Source organism: Myxine glutinosa, chromosome 8, assembly GCF_964187855.1.
Source record: "Myxine glutinosa chromosome 8, kmMyxGlut1.1, whole genome shotgun sequence".
Classification (NCBI taxonomy): domain Eukaryota; kingdom Metazoa; phylum Chordata; class Myxini; order Myxiniformes; family Myxinidae; genus Myxine; species Myxine glutinosa.
In genome coordinates this window covers 8,510,935-8,534,992 of record NC_136268.1, presented here as the reverse complement: position 1 = coordinate 8,534,992, position 24,058 = coordinate 8,510,935, and the positions used below count along the sequence as shown (strand labels likewise).

Genomic DNA, 24,058 nt, shown 5'->3' with positions numbered 1-24,058 from the left:
AACTCTCTTCGATGATTGGCGATTAACATTGAACGTGTGATCATTGCACGATTAGCGATTCTACACGCGTCCAACTTTTAAACACCTTTCATACATTTGGCCCATTTTTTATTTCCAGCAGCCGAATTACTCTTTCAATCGTCCACCAGAATATAGAAATTGTTAATAGGAAGCTCCCAAATCAGGGAGGGAAGGGCCTGTTGTTAGGTTCATGCCTCAGATGCTGACATTACAGACAGGTATATGAATTGTTAGGTTCATGCCTCAGATGGTTGTGTGGCAAGGGTGTTGTGTGGTGTGGGTGCAAGGGTGTGGCAAGGGTGCCCAGAGGGCGTGAATGGTGTTGGTGTCCTGTTTTCTGAGGAGTTTGTAGACAGTGTGGTGAGGGTGACTAGAGTGAGTGAAAGGTTGATGATGGTGAAAATGATGATTGGAAAGCTCTTGGTGAACATCATCTCGGGATATGCTCCGCAGGTTGGTCGAAGCGATGAAGAGAAGGACAAATTCTGGTGTGCTATAGAGAAGCTGATGGAAAACGTGAATGATGAGGAAGTTGTTGTGGTCGGAGGAGACCTAAATGGACATGTGGGAAGCAGTATGGACGGTTTTGAGGGAGTTCATGGGGGTTGCGGATATGGTGTGAGAAATGGAGAAAGTGAAAGGATTTTGGAGTTTGCTGATGGAGCTGATTTGTTGATTTGTAATACTCAGTTCCAGAAAGAGGATAATAAGCTTGTTACATACACGTCAGGTGCGTCGACGACAACCGTTGACTACCTGCTGGTGCGTAGGCGAGATAGGGGGCACCTCCGGGACACAAAGGTGATCCCGGGGGAGGAGGCTGTTTCACAGCACCACTTGGTTGTCTGCGACATAAGGGTGAAAGGTGCGAGGAGAGCTCGGCGGGTGAAGTACCAACCGAGAATGAAGGTGTGGAGGTTGAAAGAGGTGACAGTGAGGGAGGCATTAAAAGAGAGGCTGAGTATGGTCGAGGATGATGTGGTTGAGCTTGAAAGTGGTTGGATGTCAATGAAAGATAGTCTGTTGGGAGCCGTTGGTGAGGTATGTGGATGGACAAAAGGACCACCGAGGCACTCGGAAACATGGTGGTGGGATGATGAAGTTGGAAAGAAGATTGACGAGAAGAGGAAGAAGTTCAAGGAGTGGCAGAAGGCGAAGGGTATGGGGGCAGAAAAGGCAGAGCATGAAAGTTATAAGGCAGCCAGGAAGGCTGCAAAGAAAGAGGTAGCAAAGGCGCAGGAGGCATGTAGGAAAATGTTCGGAGAACGCTTGGATTTGGAAGAGGGTCAGAGAGCGGTATTCAGGATTGCAAAGCAGATAGCGAAAGAGAGGTGTGATGTGATGGGGGTGAGTTGCGTAAAGGATGAAGTCGGACAAATCGTTGTGGACCCAGATGGAATTAAAGGAAGATGGAAGAGATATATGGAAATGCTGTTGAATGCAGAGAATGAATGGGATGGCAACTTAGAGAGTAACCCAGTTTTAGGACCGGCAGAGAAGATAACCGAGGAGGAAGTTGAGGAAGCGATAAAAGCAATGAAGAGTAGAAAAGTGGGAGGGCCAACGGGAGTTGTGGGAGATATGTTGAAGGCAGCGGGAAATTGGGGTGTGAAGAGAATGACAGAGACCTGCAATCTGGTGGTGAAAGAAGGCCGCATTCCAGTGGATTGGGAACTGAGTACCCTCGTCCCTCTATACAAGGGGAAAGGTGACCCACTGGACTGTGGCTCGTATCGAGCGATAAAGTTATTGGAGCATGGAATGAAGGTATTGGAAAGGGAGTTGGAGAGGAGGATAAGGAAGAAAGTGAAGATCGACGAAATGCAGTTTGGATTTATGCCAGGAAGAGGAACGACAGACGCGCTTTTTATTGTGAGGCAGTTGCAGGAGAAGTATATGGAGAAGAGGAAGAAGTTGTTTCTTGGGTTTGTCGATCTGGAGAAAGCATTCGACAGGGTTCCACGTGAAGTAGTGACATGGGCATTGAGGAAGTTAGGAGTGGAGGAATGGTTCATCAGAGTAGTGATGGCAATGTACAAAAGAGCGCGCACAGCTGTAAGGACAAAGGACGGGAACAGTGGTGAGTTTGAGGTGAAGGTGGGAGTGCATCAGGGGTCGGTACTAAGTCCACTACTATTTGTAGCTGTGATGGAGGTGCTGGCTCAGAACGTAAAGGAGGGTTTACCGTGGGGGTTGTTGTATGCAGATGATCTGGTGTTGATTGCAGAAAGTATGGATGGACTGAAGGAAAAGATGAACAAGTGGAAGGAATGTATGGAGACAAAAGGTCTGAAGGTGAATATCGGAAAGACGAAGGTGATGGCAAGTGGTAAAGCATGTGGTGAGGTGGAAAGAACTGGGAAGTGGCGCTGTGCTGTGTGTAGGAAGGGTGGCGGAATGAACTCCATTCAGTGTACAATGTGTGCTGAGTGGGTTCATCAAAAATGTAGTGGTCTGAGAGGGTCATTATCCAGTGTGGTAGCTACATTCAAATGTAAGGTGTGCACAGAGGGAGCTGCAGATGGAGGAAATGTTGAGTTGGATCTTGGAGACGGCGTGAAGCTGGAAGGTGTGAAAACATTTTGCTACCTCGGAGACATGCTGAATGGAGAAGGTGGATCAGACTCGGCAACGGTTGCTCGAGTGAGATGTGCATGGAAGAAGTTTCGGGAATTGAGTGGCGTGCTGATGATGAGGGGAGTGTCGTTGAAGCTGAAGGGAAAGGTGTATGCTGCATGTGTGAGAAGTGTTATGATTTATGGGAGCGAGACATGGGTAATGAACGTAGAGCAGCAACGAAGGTTGGAAAGGGTGGAAATGCGAATGGTTCGACGGATGTGCGGAGTATCGTTGAGAGAGAGGAAGACAAATGATGAATTGCGAAAAATGATGGGAATAGAGCCTGTGATTGATGCTGTGAAGAGGAACAGGTTGAGATGGTTTGGTCATGTGTTGAGGAAGGATGAAAGTGACTGGTTGAGAAGAGTGATGGAAATGAATGTAGAAGGAAGTAGAAGACGGGGAAGACCGAGAAAGACTTGGCCAAAGATGGTGGAAGAAGAAATGCGGGCAAGGGGGTTAACAAGGGGAGATGGAGAAAATAGGGCAAAATGGAGAACATTGTCATGGGGACCGCAAGGCTAACCCCCGCTCTAGCAGGGAAAATGGCCTTTAAAATGCATGTTGTTGTTGTTATGCCTCAGATGTTGACATTACAGACAGGTATATGAATTGTTAGGTTCGCCTCAGATGCTGAAATTAGACAGGTGTATGAATTGTTGGGTTCATGCCCCAGATGTTGACATTACAGACAGGTATATGAAGTGTTAGGTTCGCCTCAGATGCTGACATTAGACAGGTATATGAATTATTAGGTTCATGCCCCAGATGCTGACATTAGACAGGTATATGAATTATTAGGTTCATGCCCCAGATGCTGACATTAGACAGGTATATGAATTATTAGGTTCATGCCCCAGATGCTGACATTAGACAGGTATATGAATTGTTAGGTTCATGCCTCAGATGTTGACATTACAGACAGGTATATGAATTGTTAGGTTCATGCCCCAGATGCTGACATGACAGGTGTATGAATTGTTAGGTTCATGCCCCAGTTGTTGACATTACAAACAGGTATATGAATTGTTAGGTTCATGCCCCAGATGCTGAAATTAGACAGGTATATGAATTGTTAGGTTCATGCCTCAGATGCTGACATTAGACAGGTATATGAATTGTTAGGTTCATGCCCCAGATGCTGACATTAGACAGGTATATGAATTGTTAGGTTCATGCCTCAGATGCTGACATTAGACAGGTATATGAATTGTTAGGTTCATGCCTCAGATGCTGACATTAGACAGGTATATGAATTGTTAGGTTCATGCCCCAGATGCTGACATTAGACAGGTATATGAATTGTTAGGTTCATGCCCCAGATGCTGACATTAGACAGGTATATGAGTTGTTAGGTTCATGCCCCAGATGCTGAAATTAGACAGGTATATGAATTGTTAGGTTCATGCCTCAGATGCTGACATTAGACAGGTATATGAGTTGTTAGGTTCATGCCTCAGATGCTGACATTAGACAGGTATATGAATTGTTAGGTTCATGCCTCAGATGCTGACATTAGACAGGTATATGAGTTGTTAGGTTCATGCCCCAGATGCTGAAATTAGACAGGTATATGAATTGTTAGGTTCATGCCCCAGATGCTGACATTAGACAGGTATATGAATTGTTAGGTTCATGCCTCAGATGCTGACATTAGACAGGTATATGAATTGGTAGGTTCATGCCCCAGATGCTGACATTAGACAGGTATATGAATACAACATTCCAAAGTTATTTTTATATAAAAACAGAATGATGTGGTTGAGGAAACTCGTCCTTGCGCTAGAGTGCAGAGGAGAAAGCGGTGATGATGGCCGACGAAGAACACATGGAGGTGGCCAATGAGACTACCTTCTTGTACCTGACGCTTGACTTGCCTTCGGCTCCTCTTTACAAGGACGAGTTGGAACAGAACATAATCCCTCAGGTGAGAGTGACCCGGCCTGACGTCACACCTGCCATCACTCAGCTCGTTGCATGCCACGCATTTTGTTTGTACCGTGGGGTGACGAGGCCGTTTCGTCCTTCCCTCAGGTTCCCCTGTTCAACATCCTGGCAAAATTCAACGGGCAGACAGAGAAGGTTTGGACACACAGGTTGCCTTTGGCCCTTTTATTTTTGTCCCGTCCATATCCCACACTAACACGTTAACCTCCTCGACATGCAGGAATACCGGACGCTGAAGGAAGGCTTCATCCGGCGCTTCCAGCTGACACACCTGCCCCCTTACCTTATCTTCTACATCAAGCGCTTCACCAAGAACAATTTCTTTGTGGAGAAGAACCCGACGATCGTCAACTTCCCGATCACGTGAGCGCTCGGCCCCCCGAGTCCGACCGTTCGTTACTCGGCGAGTTTGCGCACCTTGATGGGGCTTGCAGGTGTTGAATCGCTATTTATTATTTTTGTGCAGGAATGTTGACCTCCGTGATTATCTCACAACGGAAGCGCAGCACAAGCACCCAGTTACAACCTACGATCTGCTGGCAAATATCGTGCACGATGGGAAACCTGGGGAGGGGTCCTACAGGGTGCATGTGTTTCACCAGGTGAGTAGAGGCTGTGGCAGGTAGTTCAGATTGGTGAGGGGGGGAGGGGGGGGGGGAGCACAGGAAAAGAGCATTCACTTTTAGAAGGCGGTAGGTGGGAGAAAATGGAGAAAATGTTTTTGGGCCAACGACCACAAGTATGGTTATAAAGATGGATGAGGTGCAGCATATTAAAAGTAGTGGAGGATGGATTGTAGTGGGAGGAGGTCTGGAGTGTAGTGGCGGCAGACTGAATCAGTAGATGTTCGGGAGAGGAGTATATTGGGAGAAGGAAGGATGTGGGTGAGGTTCAGCTTAAACATAAATTGGGAATGCCTCGCAGAGAATGTATTTGAAGTATTTCACAAGGACATGTATAATGTAACAACGTGCGGTCCATGGGATTTGTACCTCGGGTCATGGATGAATCAAAATGATTATTCCACCACAGGGAGCCGGACGCTGGTTTGAGATGCAAGATCTACACGTGTCGGATATTCTGCCACAGATGCTGACACTGTCCGAGGCTTACATCCAGGTTTGTCTTGTATTTGTACAACCTCTTCTTCATCTTGTTATTTGAGCTCACTGACTTTACTATCCCCATCTGTGTAGATTTGGAAGAGGCAGGATGGAGAAGATTTGCCTATGGTGTAGAATCGGACTCCATCTGCATGAGGTACAAGAATTTGGACAACATTGATGAGATGTACAAGTAGCACCGTTTGTATTGCCGATTTCCTAATGGACTTTCTACAATTGTAATAAAACTCGTCTTCAAACTTGCATCCTTGTTCTGATCCGTCATCGTCAATCATAATGTGACTATGAAGCCAGCTACTAGGTTTTACCGTTGCACACATTTTCTTATTTGGTAAACTTGGTTGTGGGGTGGCTTTGAAGGCCATAAAATACAAGTTGAGTCTTTCATTGGTGTTTGGAAAGGAGGTGCACAGAGCACACGGCACAAGCACAAGAGCATCTACACTTCCCACTAGAGATGGTTTGAGCCCAAACTGGGGGGGTGGGGTCTCCTGAATCGATTTCCCACAATTTTTGCAGGAATTCCCAGGAGGAAACGTTGACTTGGGCTCTGTTTGTTTGAAAGCCTTTCTCAGCACAAAAACGAGGCCTGAACCTCTGTAATGTCGATCATATACCGTGTGGCACCTTTGCTGCCAGTGTGCCACGATAGACAGAGAAGATGAGCACCAAAAATATTATCTTGAACTTTGATGATCGGAAGTTTCAATAGTGCTCTTTTTCATCTTCTTCGCTTAAGGGCCTCGGCCGCCATTCCACAACATGATCCAGGAAGGTTGTGGGTGCCGATTACCTGGTGTAATTAAAGTGAAATGAAAAGCCACATCACACTGCAAATGTGACGATGAAACAATATCTGTTGTGGGGAGGGAAAAAATAATAATAAAAGGACCGGAAAGAGGAAGGAAAAAAATTTTAATTTCAAAAATCGCAGCTCGGTGAAACCAGGATTGTGCATAAATCAAAAGGATCGAGGGCCGGTGTAAGATTTCAAATCGGCAGCCACGGAACCCAAGCTTTGCTACCCCACCTCGTGTTGATGCGTTAAGTAGTTTTAATTTACTAAATCGCAATATTGCATTAGCCCACATTGTACCATTGAAGTTCGACTTTCCGCACAGGAAATCAAATCCTTGCAGGAGGAGTCTGTACCGTAAATTCGACATCATCCGGTCCGACGACGTCGCACGAGACATCTTACCGGACGTTTAAAAAGGGAATACTGTACAGGGAGAATGTCTGCACAGTACTGGGTGTTTGGGAAGAACATACAAATCGTTACATCTGTGACTTAACTGGTACAACGGAAGACCGAAGAACAGCGCGCGACACGGTGGATCGCAGGGTGGGGCCGGGGATCAGTGGAAGTTTGGTTCGGACGGATGTGTGCAGCCCACGTTTTGAATGATGACGTTGGCAGCGTAGTGCGCACCTTCGATGCAACGCTCCAGTGACTTTGACTGCACCAGCTGGGACAAGAAGCCTGCGGAGGTTTGAAGGAGTGGAGGAAAGCAGGGATGAGGGACACGAGGTACACAGGGATTGGCAGAACCTCGATCACAACTACCGCTGGTGTGTGTGAATCCAGATGACTCGAGACTCACCGCCAACGAAGGCGTCCCCAGCACCGTTGGTGTCCACGATGTCCTCGGGTTTGATCGGAATCACAGGAAACTCCATGACTTCCTTACCTTGGAGTGGATGCGCAATGAAACCGAAAAGCAAACTCGTTAGTGAGGCGCCAGACGAGCGGGGCGACCGGGCCACGACGGTAAAGAAAGCGTTCACCTGTGGCCACGACGGTGTTGAATTCTCCCTGCGTAAAAACCACGAGACGGGGCCGCAGAGATTCTTTGGGAAGGGCTTGTGTCAGCCTGGCGATCTCCTTCACACTGTTCGTCTGAAACAACAGGAAGAAGAAGAAGACTTGCAGAACACTTTTAAAGCGCAAAAATTGAGATTGCAGTTGAGATTTTTTTCCCACAGATGAAAACATTTCTTTTAAATTGGAGAGAGTTTACATGTTGAGACTTTTCCCATCAACCTAAGAATGTCTCGCTGCATTAAGTTTTGAAAGGAAACGTCGACACAGATGAGCACTCGGACAACTTCAGAAAGATGCTGCGAAAGAAAAACTTGAGGCAAAATTTCCAAAAAACAAAAACACAAGTCGTTTTGGGAGGTAAATCTGGACGGGTTGATCAGTCGGGATAGAAAGAAATCTTACCTGAAAATTCTGCATCTCTCCAAAAGCACCTGCTTCCTATGGGAAGAAGAAAAAGAATCATGACGTCGACTGTAACCCCCCAGTGACAAAACGATTTAAAAGTGAAAAAAAACTTCTTGGTCTCAAAGTATGTAAATGGAGATGGTCATGTGATCCACCATGTACAGGGTGGCTCGAAAGTCCCTTTACCCCTAATACACTTCTCGCACTTCCCTTCCCCTCTGCCCTACCCTGCCGCGGGATGCGGCAACACTTATTCACCGACGCGGGAGTCAGTATGAAGTTAGACGGCATGCTGGACACAGGTCGTTACAGTATCGAAGAGCGGTTGGTTACGCGTTTGGGGCACGAAAAGGTACACACAATCCAAACTCAAGGACGGACGGCTTTCATGGAATGCTTTGGAAAACCTTCTCAACCAAAGCGGTTCCACCATGACCCACAACTAACGACTCCAAACAATGTGTGGGGTTTCATCAAGGAGGTGTTGACAAACCGGTGTCGGATAGTTGAAGAATTGCATGCTGCTGTCGTGGCCTCTTTCGCACGGACGACTCTACAAATGCTACACAACATGTCCAAGACGTTGTGCTGAATAAAGTGGTGCAAGGAGATTGATGGAGGGTATACAGGTACAATGACCGATTCATTATTGTAAGTACCGCACAATAAAACCTCTGCATATTCAGAGTTTAAGACCAAATGATTTACTGGGGAGGGGTAAAGTGACTTTCAGGCCATGCTGGACAAAAGCTGTAACGCTTGGTGCAGCAATTCAAAATATATATATATATATATATATTACATTATATATATTACAAAAAAATATATATATATTACATTATATATATTACAAAAAAAATAAAATATATATTACATTTTTAAAATGTCTGTTACAGTGTATTACATGGCATTATATATGTAGTCTTTAAAATATATAAAAATTGAAATTCGACTAAAAAGAACTGTGGACGAGTTTTCTGAAAATCGTCACACCTCCAAGCCGGACCCTGTATATATATATATATATATATATACACACACACACACACGCACGCACGCACACACACACACCACCAATAGTCTACTAACAGTGCAGCTCGGCTTGGATTTGCTGAGTGGAGGATCTGCTGTCCCGTGTAGATCAGATCCTCAGCTCTGATTGGTGGACGTTTGTGAAGGACATACATGCACCGCAGGTGGTGTTGCCCTACCACGTGGTCAATTTGTTTTCTTGACCAATTTCCCCGAGATCATGCTCAAGAAATTTCATACTGATCGGATCAAATGTTCTACGTGTTGATTTATGACGTCATAATGAAGGCACCGATGAAATCATTAAGACGTGTTATTCCCCATTGTGAATACTTTACAATGAGCCACCTTTCATTTGTTCCTATGGAGCGGTTTCTGAGATTGAGGTGTTTTTTTGGGGTTTTCCAATATGGCACCCGCATCACGTGGCCTATGACATATTTATCATTAAAAAAATTATACAGAAGGACATGCTCTGATAGCGAAAACTTCCTGTCAATCGGACCAATGGTTGCAGAGAAAACGAATTTTAAAAGGAATAAACCTGCAAAATGCCAGCAGAAGGGACGTACAAACACATCGGACAGACAAACGCTGACGGCATTGTCCTATGGGCTAAAAAAAAATAAGAAGAAGAAGAAAAAAACAACAGGATAACAGAAGGGTCTCAGTAGTTTGGTTGTCTTGACGGGCAAGTGCTCAACTGTCATATCTAAACCAACTACTGTGTCAGATGTTCCTGGAATGACAGGTTTCCAAAAGACCATCACGAAGCCCTAATGGATAATCCTACACACATGTTCAGTGCAGACACACTTGACAAGCTTGTGCTCAAATGTCAGAAACCAACAAGAACAGTGATTTACACAATGCGAAGAGTTCCTCAACCCTGAGGAGCAGGACACCTGCGTGCAAGCTATCAGGGGGAAGATGGTGGATCAATCCCACTGCACACAGGGCAGCTATTATCCGGGATTGGTTCGCAGAGCACTTGGCACATCGACTCAAGACATTCACGTCGTACAGAGCTTGGTGTGGTTTTGGAATGACTCATCATGATCCCATTCACCGCAATCTTCGAGACACAAGTTGCATGGACATATTCCACCACCTGAAGTTCAGTAAATGATTTTCCCTCAAAATACCACTGTGGAAGACTCCATAGTATCAAAATAGTGGGATATGCTGATTATCGTGGAACCTGACCTTACCCCCGCAGAACAACTCTCATGGGGAGCATACCTTGAGCAAAAACATTGGTGTACCCGAACTGGAATATGCAGTGTGTTAAGGATTGGTGAGTATATGACAGGTTGAGTAGTGGCCCGAGATCTGAATGAGGAGGGCAAAGGCGAGCACTTGAATGCAAAGGTGGGCGGTCCGCTTCGAAAGTTCGCTTATCCGCTGCAGCGGACTAACGTTTTCGAAGCGGATAAGCGAATCGGAACAACCCCCGGAAGCCGAAGCGGATAAGCGTAAGCGGACTACCGAAAAATTAAAGCGCATCACGATTCGCCAAATCAGCTGTTAGCCTGAGCCGTTACTCTAGAATTGTGAATATTTATTTAAGTGAATAATCTATCTATAATTCCAGTAATCTCTGTGTGTTTGTTTGTTTGTACGTTTGTACGTTTGTTTGTCTGTGACCGCTGTTTCTCGACAACCACGGGTCCGATATACTTTAAACTTGCCAGGTATATTGCTGGGGACCCGAGGATGTGCCTTTTCAAGGTTTCATATTAATCGGACAATTACTTACCGAGCTATGTCCAAAAAACGATTCAACCAATCAGAGAGCAGCGAGCTATCGCGTGTGCCGAACGTGGCGGACACACTCTGCCTCGGATGGCACATTTGAGAGCGTATTCATTTATTTCACGTTTGCAAACTATGTTGGCGCTATGTTGGCGTTAAACTATGTTTTAAAACTAATAAAAACCCCGGGGGGATTGTCACTGTACTCGCAAGCCGTTCACCGTTCGCTTTGGCGTTGCGAATGGACCAAAACATTTCATGCACCAAACCATTTCATGTAAAGCGTTCGCCGTTCGCTTTGGCGTTGCGAATGGACCAAAACATTTCATGGACCAAACCATTTCATGTAAATAGAGGGGGGGATATAATTTTAGATATAGATATAGTACGGGCATGCCCTCGTCTATCTATAATTCCAGTAATCTCTGTGTGTCTGTGTGTTTGTCTGTGACCGCTGTTTCTCGACAACCACGGGTCCGATATACTTGAAACTTGCCAGGTATATTGCTGGGGACCCGAGGATGTGCCTTTTCAAGGTTTGAAATTAATCGGACAAGTGGTTCCCAAGGTATGGTCACCGTACTCGCAAGCCGTTCGCTTTGGCTTTGCGAATGGACCAAACCATTTCATGTAAATAGAGGGGGGGTTCTACCGTACTCGCAAGCCGTTCGCTTTGGCTTTGCGAATGGACCAAACCATTTCATGTAAATAGAGGGGGGGGGGGTTCTGTGGTCGTTACTGCCACGTGGTTTCAAAGTTTTTTTTTGTTGTTGTTGTTTGCACGCATGTTTTTTTGCACCCACGTACGGGCACGCCCTAGTAAGTGAAAACTGAATATTTTATTGGACGCTAGAGCGGCAATAACGTCAAGATGGAGAGATTTCTGACTCTCCAGCCCAGCGGCAGTGCCAGGGACAGGCACACGAGCGACGCAAACCAGCAGTCCCAGCACAGCGACATCCACAACCCGGCGGTCAACAACAACAACAACATTTTGAATAAATTTTATTTCAATAAAAATGTATATTTTTGATCTTAAAAGCTTTGTTTGTCTTTGTAGTAGTTAGAAATGGCTATTTAGGCTTAAAAAGCATTAAATTCCCTTTAGAAACGTCAAAAATCGCTTTAAAAACGTCGAAGCGCTTTAAAAAAATCGAATCGAAGCGGATAAGCGGTAAGCGGACAGATTTTCGGCCACTGAAGCGGATAAGCGAATCGGACTACACGGGCTGGCGGAGCGGATAAGCGGTAAGCGGACTTAAAATTTTCCGAATCGCGCCCACCTTTACTTGAATGCTTCCTGATGCGACACCCGCAGTCAACATCCTGTATTCCTGCGGAACTTCGAGAGAAATAACACCAGATTCTGGCCACGGCTTTGAAGCTACGAGGTACGATTATGATTATTAGATACTAGCAGGTACCCATGGTATTTGCACACAATGTAAAATTTGACTTCAACAGATGACATACCCTATCAGATTGTTACACCGTCTGTCGGCTGCCGGCAGTGAGACCGCGGCCTCCCTCAAAACAACGTCCAATTCACAATCCCACGAGATTCCGTCATCTCGCAATATTTTACGTGACAGACGTATTATTATATAATAAGACGCACAGGTACTCATGGATGAATAGCTACAAAAGGCGGAGGATCCATGCCATGGTATGTTAAAGCTGTTGTTCAGACCAAAGCACTTTCGAGGCAGAAGGTTTATCCCGACATTTTGAAACCCATCATACGCATCACCTACAGCGTCTGTACGACGGGCCTCAACCATATTACCAGCCCCAATCCCCGATGTGATCTCCCTTATTGTACCGTCTCATTGCCGAACAGGATGTCGGTGAGTGGAAGAATGTCAAGGAGTTGTTTGGTGAAACACTTGGGAATGAAGGGAGCAGAAAGGTTCAAGCAGAACTTGCGATCATTTTCTTTTGCCCAGGTGGCAACATCCATTGCCGCCTCTGGACATGCAGTCAGGAAAAAGCCCTAAGAACAGGAAGACGTGAGGAGGACATTCTGGTACGCTCGCACCAAGATGGCAAGCAACAAGGAAGTAAAAAAAAAAAACTGGTGAAGTGTTCAGATGTATTTACCGCGATGTAAACCACGTGCGATTTCTTAACAAGGTCCCAGTTTTCAGGAAGATCCAGGTGTTCTGCCTTGTTGTACAGATTGGCCGCTGCCAGATGCGCCACAAGAGAACTGGACACACGGGTTGGCACTCGCTCATCAACAGAGCCAGGCTGAGGGATAAGGCACTAGAGCACAGGATATTATTCACCCGAGTCTCTCGATATTTTAATTTTAATGATTATGATCAACCCCTCCCCCCCCCCCCCCCCCCACCGTTACCGTTTCTTCCCAGTGATGCAGACGGCGCAGGTTCCCGTTGAGGATGTGGGGTGTTGATAATAATGGGCGTCGACGTGGGACAATTTTGCTTTCTCTTGTAGCTTCCTGCCAAATTCGTCTTGCCCAATGGAGCCAAAAAAGGTTGCAGCTTGCTTCGGTTCTCCGATGAGCCACTGTGTTCACATTGGGATGGGAGTAAAGGTTGGGGTGAGGAGTAATTGGCAATTCAAAGTTCACCCAAATGATCGTGGTACTTGTTGAACGGCTGCTCCATACCGTCTACAATTAGGCCAGTTTTTTAAACTAGCTGATCAACTTAATATTCCAAGTCCACTTCCATCGAGAATGTTCATGCGCAAATACGATTTGGCAATTCCCAGGCTGTCAGACGGTGGATTCTGCAAGTCCAATGCGTAGCAGGACACCGAATGGTGAATTTTTGTAAATTCCTTGGACATAATATTTCCTGTCGCCACCCAGCCACGTGAAGTGGAATTTCAGTCGCATATAGACCGGGCCTTGTATAGAAGGGAAGATTTCTCTTTGAGACATTGATGAAACTATTTTGTTGTGCAATTTAAGAACGGCAGTGGAATATACACGGGCAAAAGGTGCAATATAAATCCAATTATTATTACATTTTACTGGAGCTGGTTAGATATATCCAGATGTCTTCGTTCAGATAATTTCTGAGAAACCCACAATCAATCCTTGCAACGTCATAATCTCTAAAACATTCACTTTGAGCAAGGATAAGACATTGGCAACTTTGTCTACTCAACAGATATCTTAAAATATGGGTTTAGAACAAGTATCGTGTTAGCTAAATAGACAATTTACAAAGTGCTCATCTAGTCTGATGCAATCTCACAAAGCTCACAAGGCCTTCGCTCAAATTATGGATTTTCGTGTCATGTGTGTCGCTTCAATATCGTTATCAAATAAAACAAGGTTCTGTACCTGTGCCAGTCTCATGGAATTCTGAGTAGAGCCACCAGCGATGTACTCAACAGAAAACCTTTTCACCATTTCCTCAAACCTGTGGGAATCGATCTCACTCAATCGGCCCGCACGCCCCACTTCGCCCTCCCGAAACGCCGCACAATCATTCCCTCAAGCGACTTCACTCATGAGGATGCTCTAGTAATAATTACACAACGTTCGATCCATCACTCAAGACGTTTCAATATAGTGTTCGTTGTAAACGTAATATAGTGACGTAATGTACATACATTGCAAACGTATTAAACATACAATATAGTGTTCCTTGTAAAGTTGTAAAACGTGCGTTTTATTATAAAACTAGAACGGCAATCTTCGACGTCACGACGTCGACCGATATGCCTCCACCCACATCATTACATCATGACAATACGTGTACCAAGTTTGATTTAAATCCATTCAGCTGTTCTCAAGTTATCACATTTCTACCTGACATGACCTCTGACCTCTTGACCCCAAAATCGAATCAGTTCATCTTTACATCATTCTGCATAACTGTACCACATTTGGTCAGAATAAAATCACTGGTTCACAGGTTATCGTGGTAACAGGATTTTTACCTAACATGACCACTGACCTCTTGACCCCAAAATCTAATCGGTTCATCTTTACATCATTCTGCATAACTGTACCACATTTGGTCAAAATACCATCACTGGTTCACAGGTTATCACGGTAACAGGATTTTTACCTAACATGACCTCTGACCTCTTGACCCCAAAATCTAATCAGTTCATCTTTACATCATTCTGCATAACTGTACCACATTTGGTCAAAATACCATCACTGGTTCACAGGTTATCGTGGTAACAGGATTTTTACCTAACATGACCTCTGATGCTTGGCCTTTGACCTCATGACCCCAAAATATAATCGGTTCATCTTTACCTCATTATACATAGATGCACCAAATTTGACTGAGATCCCTTCAGCCATTCGCAAGTTATCGCGGTAACGAAAACCTATCACGGAAGGACGGACGGACACCTGAAAACATAACGCCTCTGGCGACCTCGTCAACGGAGGCATAAATACCTTTTTAGCATTCCTTGGACCCTCATGTACCGATTTCAATGTGATAGTTTTAATTGTTCTACAATAGCAGGATCCTTCACAATGAAGCGTGACAGATACGGAAAGAGCACACAATAACGAGATATTTGCGATCACAAAGTGATTTCAAAGGGACCCCCAGCTATCGCCCGCGATTTACCCTTGGCCCAGAATCCAATGATGGCATATTTTGTTGTTTGGACCGCTATATGACCTTGGCCTTTAACATTTAGTGATAGTGTAAATTAAGAAATATGTCCCCATCCTCAATGTATCCATAAAATGCAACATCATGTAAATCAGAGGAGAATTATTCAAGTTATGATAAAAAAGGTATTTTGTTAATTTGGTCACAGTCGGAAAAAGTAGGTCAAGGACACTAATCAAATATCAGGTGCAGAACTTCAGTGCAGATACACCATCATGATCAAGAACATCTCGGAAAGCCAAGCGGTCTGAGATTCAGCATTGGCCAAATTGAGTGATGACAAAAAAAAACTATTTTCTCAGACCACCATTTGACCTTGACCTTTAACCCGGAGGAGTATGATGTGAAGTAATCTGAAATGCTCCTTGGTCTACGCCATATAGAGAGGGCAATTTCGTTTTGATTGGACAGTCAAATTTTGGTGAAAAATGTTAAAATATCTATAATTGGGTCATGACCTTAAAATTAAGTCAAGGTTAGAAAAATGTCAACCTTGTGTACTTTTTATTCCTATTATTGATGCAAAATTCATTCTGAAAGTCCTAGTCGGCTCAGGGATACAGCTCGGAAATTGGGAGTGCAAGAAGAAAATTAAATAAAAAATTTCTAAGCGGTGGTTTAGTACTCCAAGGGGTCGAATAAACTCTGGTAGCATTAAAAATTGGTGTCACCAATTGTATAAACAAACCCTACAACAGCAATAAACCTTCGCATATCCCATAGTGGGAGGCTTAATTATATATATACCTGTAAAAGGCAAATATCTATATATATCTATTTCTACAAAAGGCAAATATCTATATCTATACCCATAAAAGGCAAAGATCTATCTATATCTACACCTATAAAATGCAAATATCTATATATATCTATTTCTACAAAAGGCAAATATCTACATCTATACCTATAAAAGGCAAAGATCTATATCTATACCAAAAAAGGCAAAGATCTATCTATATCTACACCTATAAAAGACAAATATCTATATATATATATCTATTTCCACAAAAGGCAAATATCTATATATATATCTATTCCTTTAAAAGGCAAATATCTATATCTATAAAAGGCAAAGATCTATCTATATCTACACCTATAAAAGACAAATATCTATATATATATATCTATTTCCACAAAAGGCAAATATCTATATATATATCTATTCCTTTAAAAGGCAAATATCTATATCTATACAACAAAAGGCAAATATCTATATATATATATATCTATTTCTACAAAAGGCAAATATCTATACCTATAAAAGGCAAAGATCTATCTATATCTACACCTATAAAAGACAAATATCTATAATTCTATATATATCTATTTCCACAAAAGGCAAATATCTACACCTATAAAAGGCAAAGATCTATCTATATCTACACCTATAAAAGACAAATATCTATATATATCTATTTCCACAAAAGGCAAATATCTATACCTATAAAAGGCAAATATCTATCTATATCTACATTCTACACCTATAAAAGACAAATATATAAGTAGGTGATAAATGTTGCTTCTGGGACACCTCCGTTTAACATGGGAAATCCCTATCTAATGTCATTTACCCCCCTGTTTTAAAAAAAATCATAAACACCTCTATTTCTCCCTCTATGAACCTATAATCCTTCTCGCCTTATGAACCTATAATCCTTCTCGCCTTATGAACCTATAATCCTTCTCACCTTATGAACCTATAATCCTTCTCGCCTTATGAACCTATGATTTTCTTCCTTTATGAACCTATAATCCTTCTAGCCTTATGAACCTATGATCATTCTCACTTCCATGTAAATTTTACCCTATTCCCCCCACTACCCCCTTAATGTAGTTCCTTAGACCACTCTGCTAATGAGCCTATAAATATATTATCTCTTTCTAACTTTTTTAAGAGTTCCATTCTCCTATAGAACTCATCCCCATCAAGTATATTTATAAAGTATACAGGTTCCTTAACCTTTTGTTGTGAAAGTATAAAGTGGTATGTTTCACGGAGGGTTCTTGTTTGACCTCCTCCTCTCCCACATACCATTTTAAAATTATAATATTTATTATCCGATTGATAACCATTAATGTTCTCACTCCACTCTAATATATTTTTCTTCCCGCCCTCCATTACCCCACTTAACAAATGAATACGTTTATCCGTCTTGAGAACCTTCTGACCAGTGATTCGCTCAACCTCTTGAATCTGATATTTTTCACATTCGTTATGTTTTCCATTTATATACCAAGGTTGATTACACCTCCACTCTTTAGTCTGGTTGATACTTGGTTCTATCATTTATATAATAGTAAAAAAGGTGGCGGTAGCCCGTTAAAATCCCTAACCCCCCTTTTTAACTTATCACTTATATATATATATATCTTATATACTTATATAACCATAAGGGAGACGATCAATTCCATTTTCTAAAATAAACCTCTTATCATCAAAAGCCCCCAATGCTTTCTTATTCACCTCTTCTGAATATAATTGATGTTTATAACTTCTTATTCCATTAATCTTTCTAAACTCTTCTTTCTTTGTTGTTAAACAGTTATAATAATCCTTAAAGTTTATTGTTTCTTTAATGACATTTTTCTTTATACCTTTTAACTTCTTATCAGTCTTTTCAACGTTATTCACAATGTATTTATAAGCATAAGCCTTCGACCTCAATCCCACAAATTCACTCATAACATTTCCTCCCAATTCATCCTTGAACTTTCCAATCACCTTTTTATTTTTAGAAGAGAACAACTCACTCTCTGGACTGTAATTACTTGTATCATAGATATTAATGTCCTTTTTCATATCTGAATAAACATCATCAGTATTAATTTTCAAAATAAAACTATCAGTATCCATATACAACAATGACACATTATCCTTATACTTTGATTTTAGATTAATATAAAAGTAATCATACATTAATGACTTTGACAAGTCAAGAATTGATGTTCCAATGTAAATAGGTTTGTCCATTTCAATACTCTCTTTAACCAAATGGATCGCACAAAAGTTCTCAGTAAAGACCTCAGCTCTAGTAAAACTCGGTCTATTAATTAATTTTGATGCTTGTTCCCAAGATGTTGCTAGTCTGATATTTTGTCTTTTCCTCACATTCTCCATGGTCTTACCAAAGACCGCACGCATTATTCATTAATTTATAAAAGTCTTTCTCAAAATCTGTTTTTGACTCTGTTCTTCTTTGTGTATTAAAATCAATGTACCCCTTTAACCAATGACTTTGATTGAACTTTAGAACCCTGTGGATCTTCTCTACTCTTAGACCTTTTGATAAATATTGTCGCAAATTTCTTTGGTGTAGTACATAATTTTTCTTGTTATATAATGTAGTAAGTAATTTTTCTGTTGATTCACCTATATCAAACGATCGTTGATAATCACTCAACCATTCTTTCTTTGGACTTTCTTTCTCACAAGCAAATGGAAGATCTTTATGTTTGATATGAAGTTCTTCAGGATATTTTAAATCAACCTCAAAATAATAACCAACCTTTGAATCATCCAATTGTTTTTGTGTAGAGATACATACATCTTGTAAAACCTTTGTGTAGTCTTTTTCCTTTACCCATCTTAGTTTCCCATAAGGAAGAGCTTGAGACATTGCCCAGCCATACAAGTTGTTTGCGTCATAGTACATCAAGTAAGAACTCTCTTTCGTTGAATCATAATTTGGAAGATATTTGTTATTTGCTTTTGAGTAGCTGCTCGAGCATACTTGTGAAATTCCACCTCTTTTTGCCTTTTCAATCATCAAAAGCATATCGACATCGGTTATCAAATCCAAATCTTGTTTTGTCATTTTCAACATCGCGCTCCAAGCCAATCCAGGTGCTGTGTAGTAGTGAGCAGGATCCAATCCATATCCAGTGCGACAAACAGATCTAAAGGCTTCAAATACATCGGCCAATAAAAGCACATCAGTTTTGAGATACAAATCGTGATACTCACCAAGATTCTTGATGTTATATTTTTCCCAAACATTTTGTGCGTGTACATAATCTTTATCAGATATATGACTGTTGTTTAATTTGTTATCGAAATTTTCTTTTAAAGGAAGTTGTGTTTCATTGAATCTCTCAAATGAGTCCATATAGTCATAGGGGTAAATTCCCTTTTGTGTTAGAAAATCTTTATCTGAAAAATACTCTGAAAGACATGGAAACTCTTTTAGATTTTGAACCAAGTTAGCCAATGGACTTGCCATGAATTTAAATGTATCAAGAAATCTGATATGAGTAATAGGAGATGTGTGAATTGTTTTTGTGAATGAAATGTATTTCTGATCTGTGTTAGGAATTGCTGAAATGTGTCCAGATGTCTTTGAAAGTTCATTAATAAATAGATGCGTATCATAATGAGCATTGTTATGAAGAAAGACAGGAATGAAAGAGGGGAGTTGATAATTAATATTACAACTTTGATGAGCTGGACCTCTATATTTACCAGTGAGATGACAATGATCTCTAACCTTTAGACCTTCACCAATTTTTTCCTCACAAATATGACAAACATTGTTTTTTCTAAATTCCCTTTTCTGTTCACTCGTCAAAGACATTGGTTTATTAGTTTCTCTCATTATCTTGGTTAATCGGACACAGTCTTTTTCTAGTCGTTTCACAAACTCCTCTGGGGTATTTGAGCCTCTATACTCCTCTAACTTGTTATATTTATCACCAACGGATGATTTGATATAATAACAAAAACCGCAAGGAGTATGTTTTTGATATTTATTTGTGTATGAATCTTTTGGATCTGGAGAAGCAGTATCTATTTTTTCTAGAATACTTTCAAAATCAGCATATATAACAAATGGATGTTTGATCTTTTTCTTTTCATCTTTGAATGTGATATTTGAGCCTTCTTTAGGCATATTGATTACCGTTGATTTATGTTCACCACAATAATTTGAATGTTTATCTAATCTTTCTTGTGTATGGAAGAAGTTAAGACAACGCAAACAAATATATATTTTATTTGTTCTTTTACATACTTGTGGTTTTATTAATTTAGCAATATCTTTAATGTATGTATAATGTGAATTTTCCTCTGAATTAAAATATAGAAGATTAATATGAGTTTGTTTACAATTGTCAGAAAGCTTTAAAACCTGAATGCTGTTTGTTTCTGTTAGACCATAAACATTAACTGATAAATTATTTATCTTTTCAAATTTAGGAATATCATTTAAAGCCATCGGAAACTTTAGATCTTTCGTATTTAATGTATTCTCATATTTTTTATAATGAGATACTCTTTCATCATGAAAATGTGGAGGATGTAAGTGTGCTAGAATAGACCAGAGAAAACATTTATTGTCTTTATTTTTGATATTGATAACTGCTTTTCTATTTTTGATAACACTGGGTAAATCAATGTAGGAAGAAGCTTTTAGAGGATCTGATTTAAGAATATGAATGTCTATGTAAATAATTTTTCCTATATTGAATCCACTTCCTACGATTGAATTATCCACATCTTGCTCTTGTTTAATAAGTTCATCATAGACTCCTGATGTTTTAAAATCTTGATATGAAGATATAAAGTGTGGCTCAGTTCTCATGTATGGTGTATCTATAACTCCTTCGTCCTTTGTCATTTCTAATTTTACTCCCATATAAAATTTAAGTGGTTTCATTTCTTTTAGTGTTTTTTCAATCAACGTTTGAACAACAGGTTTAACTCTTTCTACAGCATCAACTATAGACTCTGGTTCAGGAGGTTTGAAGTTAAAGACTCTTATTTTAATATGTTCTTTGAATGCGCCATCAGAGTTTTTAGTTGTGATAAAATTTGATAAATGTAGAATTGTTTTAAGATGTATTTCGAAGCCTTTCTTGAGGATATTTTTATTACATGCAGAACAGTGTTTTGTTTCCTTCTGAATAGGAGATAGTAGGTGAAGTAGATTAAATGTGTGTTTGTTAGTTTTAAGGTGTCTTTTGTATTGTTTATATTCTTGTTCACAAACATCGCAATACGTTGCTTTGATCATATTTATTTATATAGTAAAATTATACTTAAAACAAAGTGCCTTTTTTAGAGGCTTTTTAAAAGATGAAACTGTGCTTAAAGTAAACACCTTTGAGCTTTTCAACTCGTTTTATGTATACTAGGGCATTGCCCGTACGTGGGTGCCCGTTCCTTGCCAAAAAAAAAAAAAAACGCTACCCGTACGCTCTACCCCGCCCGTACGCCCGTAAACAAAAAATAACAACGCTCTTCGCTTCCGCCCTTCGCTCTGACTGAATTGGGAGAAATAATGCGCATAAGAAATCGAATTACGTACCGTAATGGCGGTCAGCTCGTAACGCGCACACTGTCCGGAAGTTCGCATATCGCATATCTATCTATCTATCTATTAATGCCCATTTATTCAATTATCGCCAACGTATTTTGGCTTTTTGCAATTTAATCGCAAGGAAAAGTAGAAAGAGAAGAGGGAAAAAAAGAAAAGCCTTGCCTTGCTGCAAACAGCTGCTGCAAACAACAACAACATGGAAGGCTGCACTGTCCGGAAGTTGGCATATCGCAGTTACGATTATTTTAGTGTTAATGGCCAATTATTCAATTAGCGCCAACGTATTTTGGCTGTTTGCAATTTAATCGCAAGGAAAAGTAGAAAGAGAAGAGGGAAAAAAAGAAAAGCCTTGCATTAACGCATTAACGCTTGCATTGCATTAACGGTTCGGCACACGTGATAGCTCGCTGCTCTCTGATTGGTTGAAGCGTTTTTTGGACATAGCTCGGTAGGTACTTGTCCGATTAATTACAAACCTTGAAAAGGCACATCCTCGGGTCCCCAGCAATATACCTGGCAAGTTTCAAGTATATCGGACCCGTGGTTGTCGAGAAACAGCGGTCACAGACACACAGACACACAGACAGACACACAGAGATTGCTGGAATTATAGATAGATAACTTTACTTAAAGTAAAACACCTTTGAGTTTTTCAACTCGTTTTATGTATATAACTTTACTTAAAGTAAAATACCTTTGAGCTTTTCAACTCGTTTTATGTATATAACTTTACTTAAAGTAAAACACCTTTGAGCTTTTCAACTCGTTTTATGTATATAACTTTACTTAAAGTAAAACACCTTTGAGCTTTTCAACTCGTTTTATGTATATAACTTTACTTAAAGTAAAACACCTTTGAGCTTTTCAACTCGTTTTATGTATATAACTTTACTTAAAGTAAAACACCTTTGAGCTTTTCAACTCGTTTTATGCATATAACTTTACTTAAAGTAAAACACCTTTGAGCTTTTCAACTCGTTTTATGTATATAACTTTACTTAAAGTAAAACACTTTTTTTTTTTTTTTTTTTTTTTTTTTTTTTTTTTTTTTTTTTTTTTTTTTTTTTTTTTTTTTTTTTTTTTTTTTTTTTTTTTTTTTTTTTTTTTTTTTTTTTTTTTTTTTTTTTTTTTTTTTTTTTTTTTTTTTTTTTTTTTTTTGTATACAAGATCGAGGCTCGTGAAAGAGCTAACAATAATCACAAAAAAGACAAACCAACTCCTCTCTGGGGGAGCAAGGCCAGAGAGGAGTCGGTAGAAGACAGAAAGACCACCAACCTGCCTGCGGTGAGTGAGTGAAAGGCCCTCGGAGTTGACTACATCGCAGGAGATTCCAATGATTCTGAAAGCTTTGGCCTCAACAGCGTGAAGCCGAGCAAGGTGTGAGGCAGGAGCACCAGCCCAGAGGGGGGAACAGTATTCCATTGAGCTGCGGATGAAAGCCTTGTATGTGGTGAGGAGCTCAGGTGTGCCAAGGAAGGACTTCGCACGACGGAGGATGCCCAGTCGGCGACTGGCTTTGGAGGCGAGCTTGGAAATGGGGTTTTCCCAAGAAAGATCATGGCAGATAGTGAGACCCAAAAGCTTGAGCGACAGAACTTCTTGGAGAGGATTGTTGAGAAAGTAGATGGGAGGGTTGTCCAGTCGGTCCTTTCGGAGAGACATTGTAAGAGTGTGAGATTTGTCAGGATTGAAAGACATGTTCCACTTGTTTGACCAGTCTGTGATTTTGTCCAGGTCTGCAGAGAGTGAGGAGGCTGCAGACTGCCGATCTGAGGGATGAGGAATGGAGCGGCAGATAGTGGAGTCATCAGCAAAGAGATAGAGAGGATTTTCCAGAGAGTCGGAGAGGTCATTGATAAAGACCAGAAATAGCACAGGGCCCAGAAAGCCAGAAAATAGCACCTTTGAGCTTTTCAACACGTTTTATGTATATAACTTTACTTAAAGTAAAGCGTCTATGTATTAGCCAGAAAGTTTAGATACTCTAGTTCATCAATTTCAATTTCACTATCTGAGTCATCAATAAAGCTACTCTCATAACTATCATTTGAACACAAACTATTAGTATCATAACTATCTTCAGATCCTAGACTCTCAGTATAATAACCCTCAGAGTATTGACTGTTAATATCACTCATTTACATACCATTAAACTTCCATCAATATCTATATATTTTCTTTCATTAGAACTAATAACCACAATATTTTTTACATTAAATGTTATTTTCAAATAATCTCTAATAATCAGAGTACGGAATGATAGTTCACCACTAATATTCATATTATTAATTTCACCCACATCTTTGGGTCTATTAAAGAATATACAAATGTTTCCTCTAGAATCGTTGATGGTTTTATCATTCATTTTCAAAGCTTCTTTATCAATGATCTTTT

The 24,058-nt window shown here is 40.9% G+C and overlaps 2 protein-coding genes across 14 annotated transcripts in view; one reads left to right on the top strand and one right to left on the bottom strand.

The window, feature by feature from the left end:
* USP39 (ubiquitin specific peptidase 39) overlaps positions 1–5,954 on the top strand; it is a 38,109-nt gene extending 32,155 nt beyond the window's left edge. The window contains exons 10-15 of the mRNA XM_068123980.2: positions 4,427–4,567; positions 4,675–4,722; positions 4,808–4,950; positions 5,054–5,189; positions 5,620–5,706; positions 5,784–5,954. Of these exons, the coding sequence (XP_067980081.2) occupies positions 4,427–4,567; positions 4,675–4,722; positions 4,808–4,950; positions 5,054–5,189; positions 5,620–5,706; positions 5,784–5,825 (597 nt within the window). The 3' untranslated portion in view covers positions 5,826–5,954. The remainder of the gene's footprint in view (positions 1–4,426; positions 4,568–4,674; positions 4,723–4,807; positions 4,951–5,053; positions 5,190–5,619; positions 5,707–5,783) is intronic.
* Positions 1–24,058, bottom strand: part of ADK (adenosine kinase) — a 171,840-nt gene that overhangs the window by 97,883 nt on the left and 49,899 nt on the right. For 7 of the 13 annotated variants that reach the window (XM_078782890.1, XM_078782895.1, XM_078782899.1 and 4 more), the window contains 8 exons: positions 14,048–14,126; positions 13,088–13,260; positions 12,829–12,937; positions 12,551–12,721; positions 7,939–7,974; positions 7,500–7,611; positions 7,316–7,402; positions 6,608–7,194 (listed from right to left, as the gene is read on the bottom strand). In XM_078782890.1, the coding sequence (XP_078639016.1) occupies positions 7,070–7,194; positions 7,316–7,402; positions 7,500–7,611; positions 7,939–7,974; positions 12,551–12,721; positions 12,829–12,937; positions 13,088–13,260; positions 14,048–14,126 (892 nt within the window). In that variant the 3' untranslated portion in view covers positions 6,608–7,069. Of the gene's footprint in view, positions 1–6,607; positions 7,195–7,315; positions 7,403–7,499; positions 7,612–7,938; positions 7,975–12,550; positions 12,722–12,828; positions 12,938–13,087; positions 13,261–14,047; positions 14,127–24,058 lie in introns of those variants that run through there. The other 6 variants (XM_078782888.1, XM_078782893.1, XM_078782894.1 and 3 more) reach the window with 1 other exon arrangement.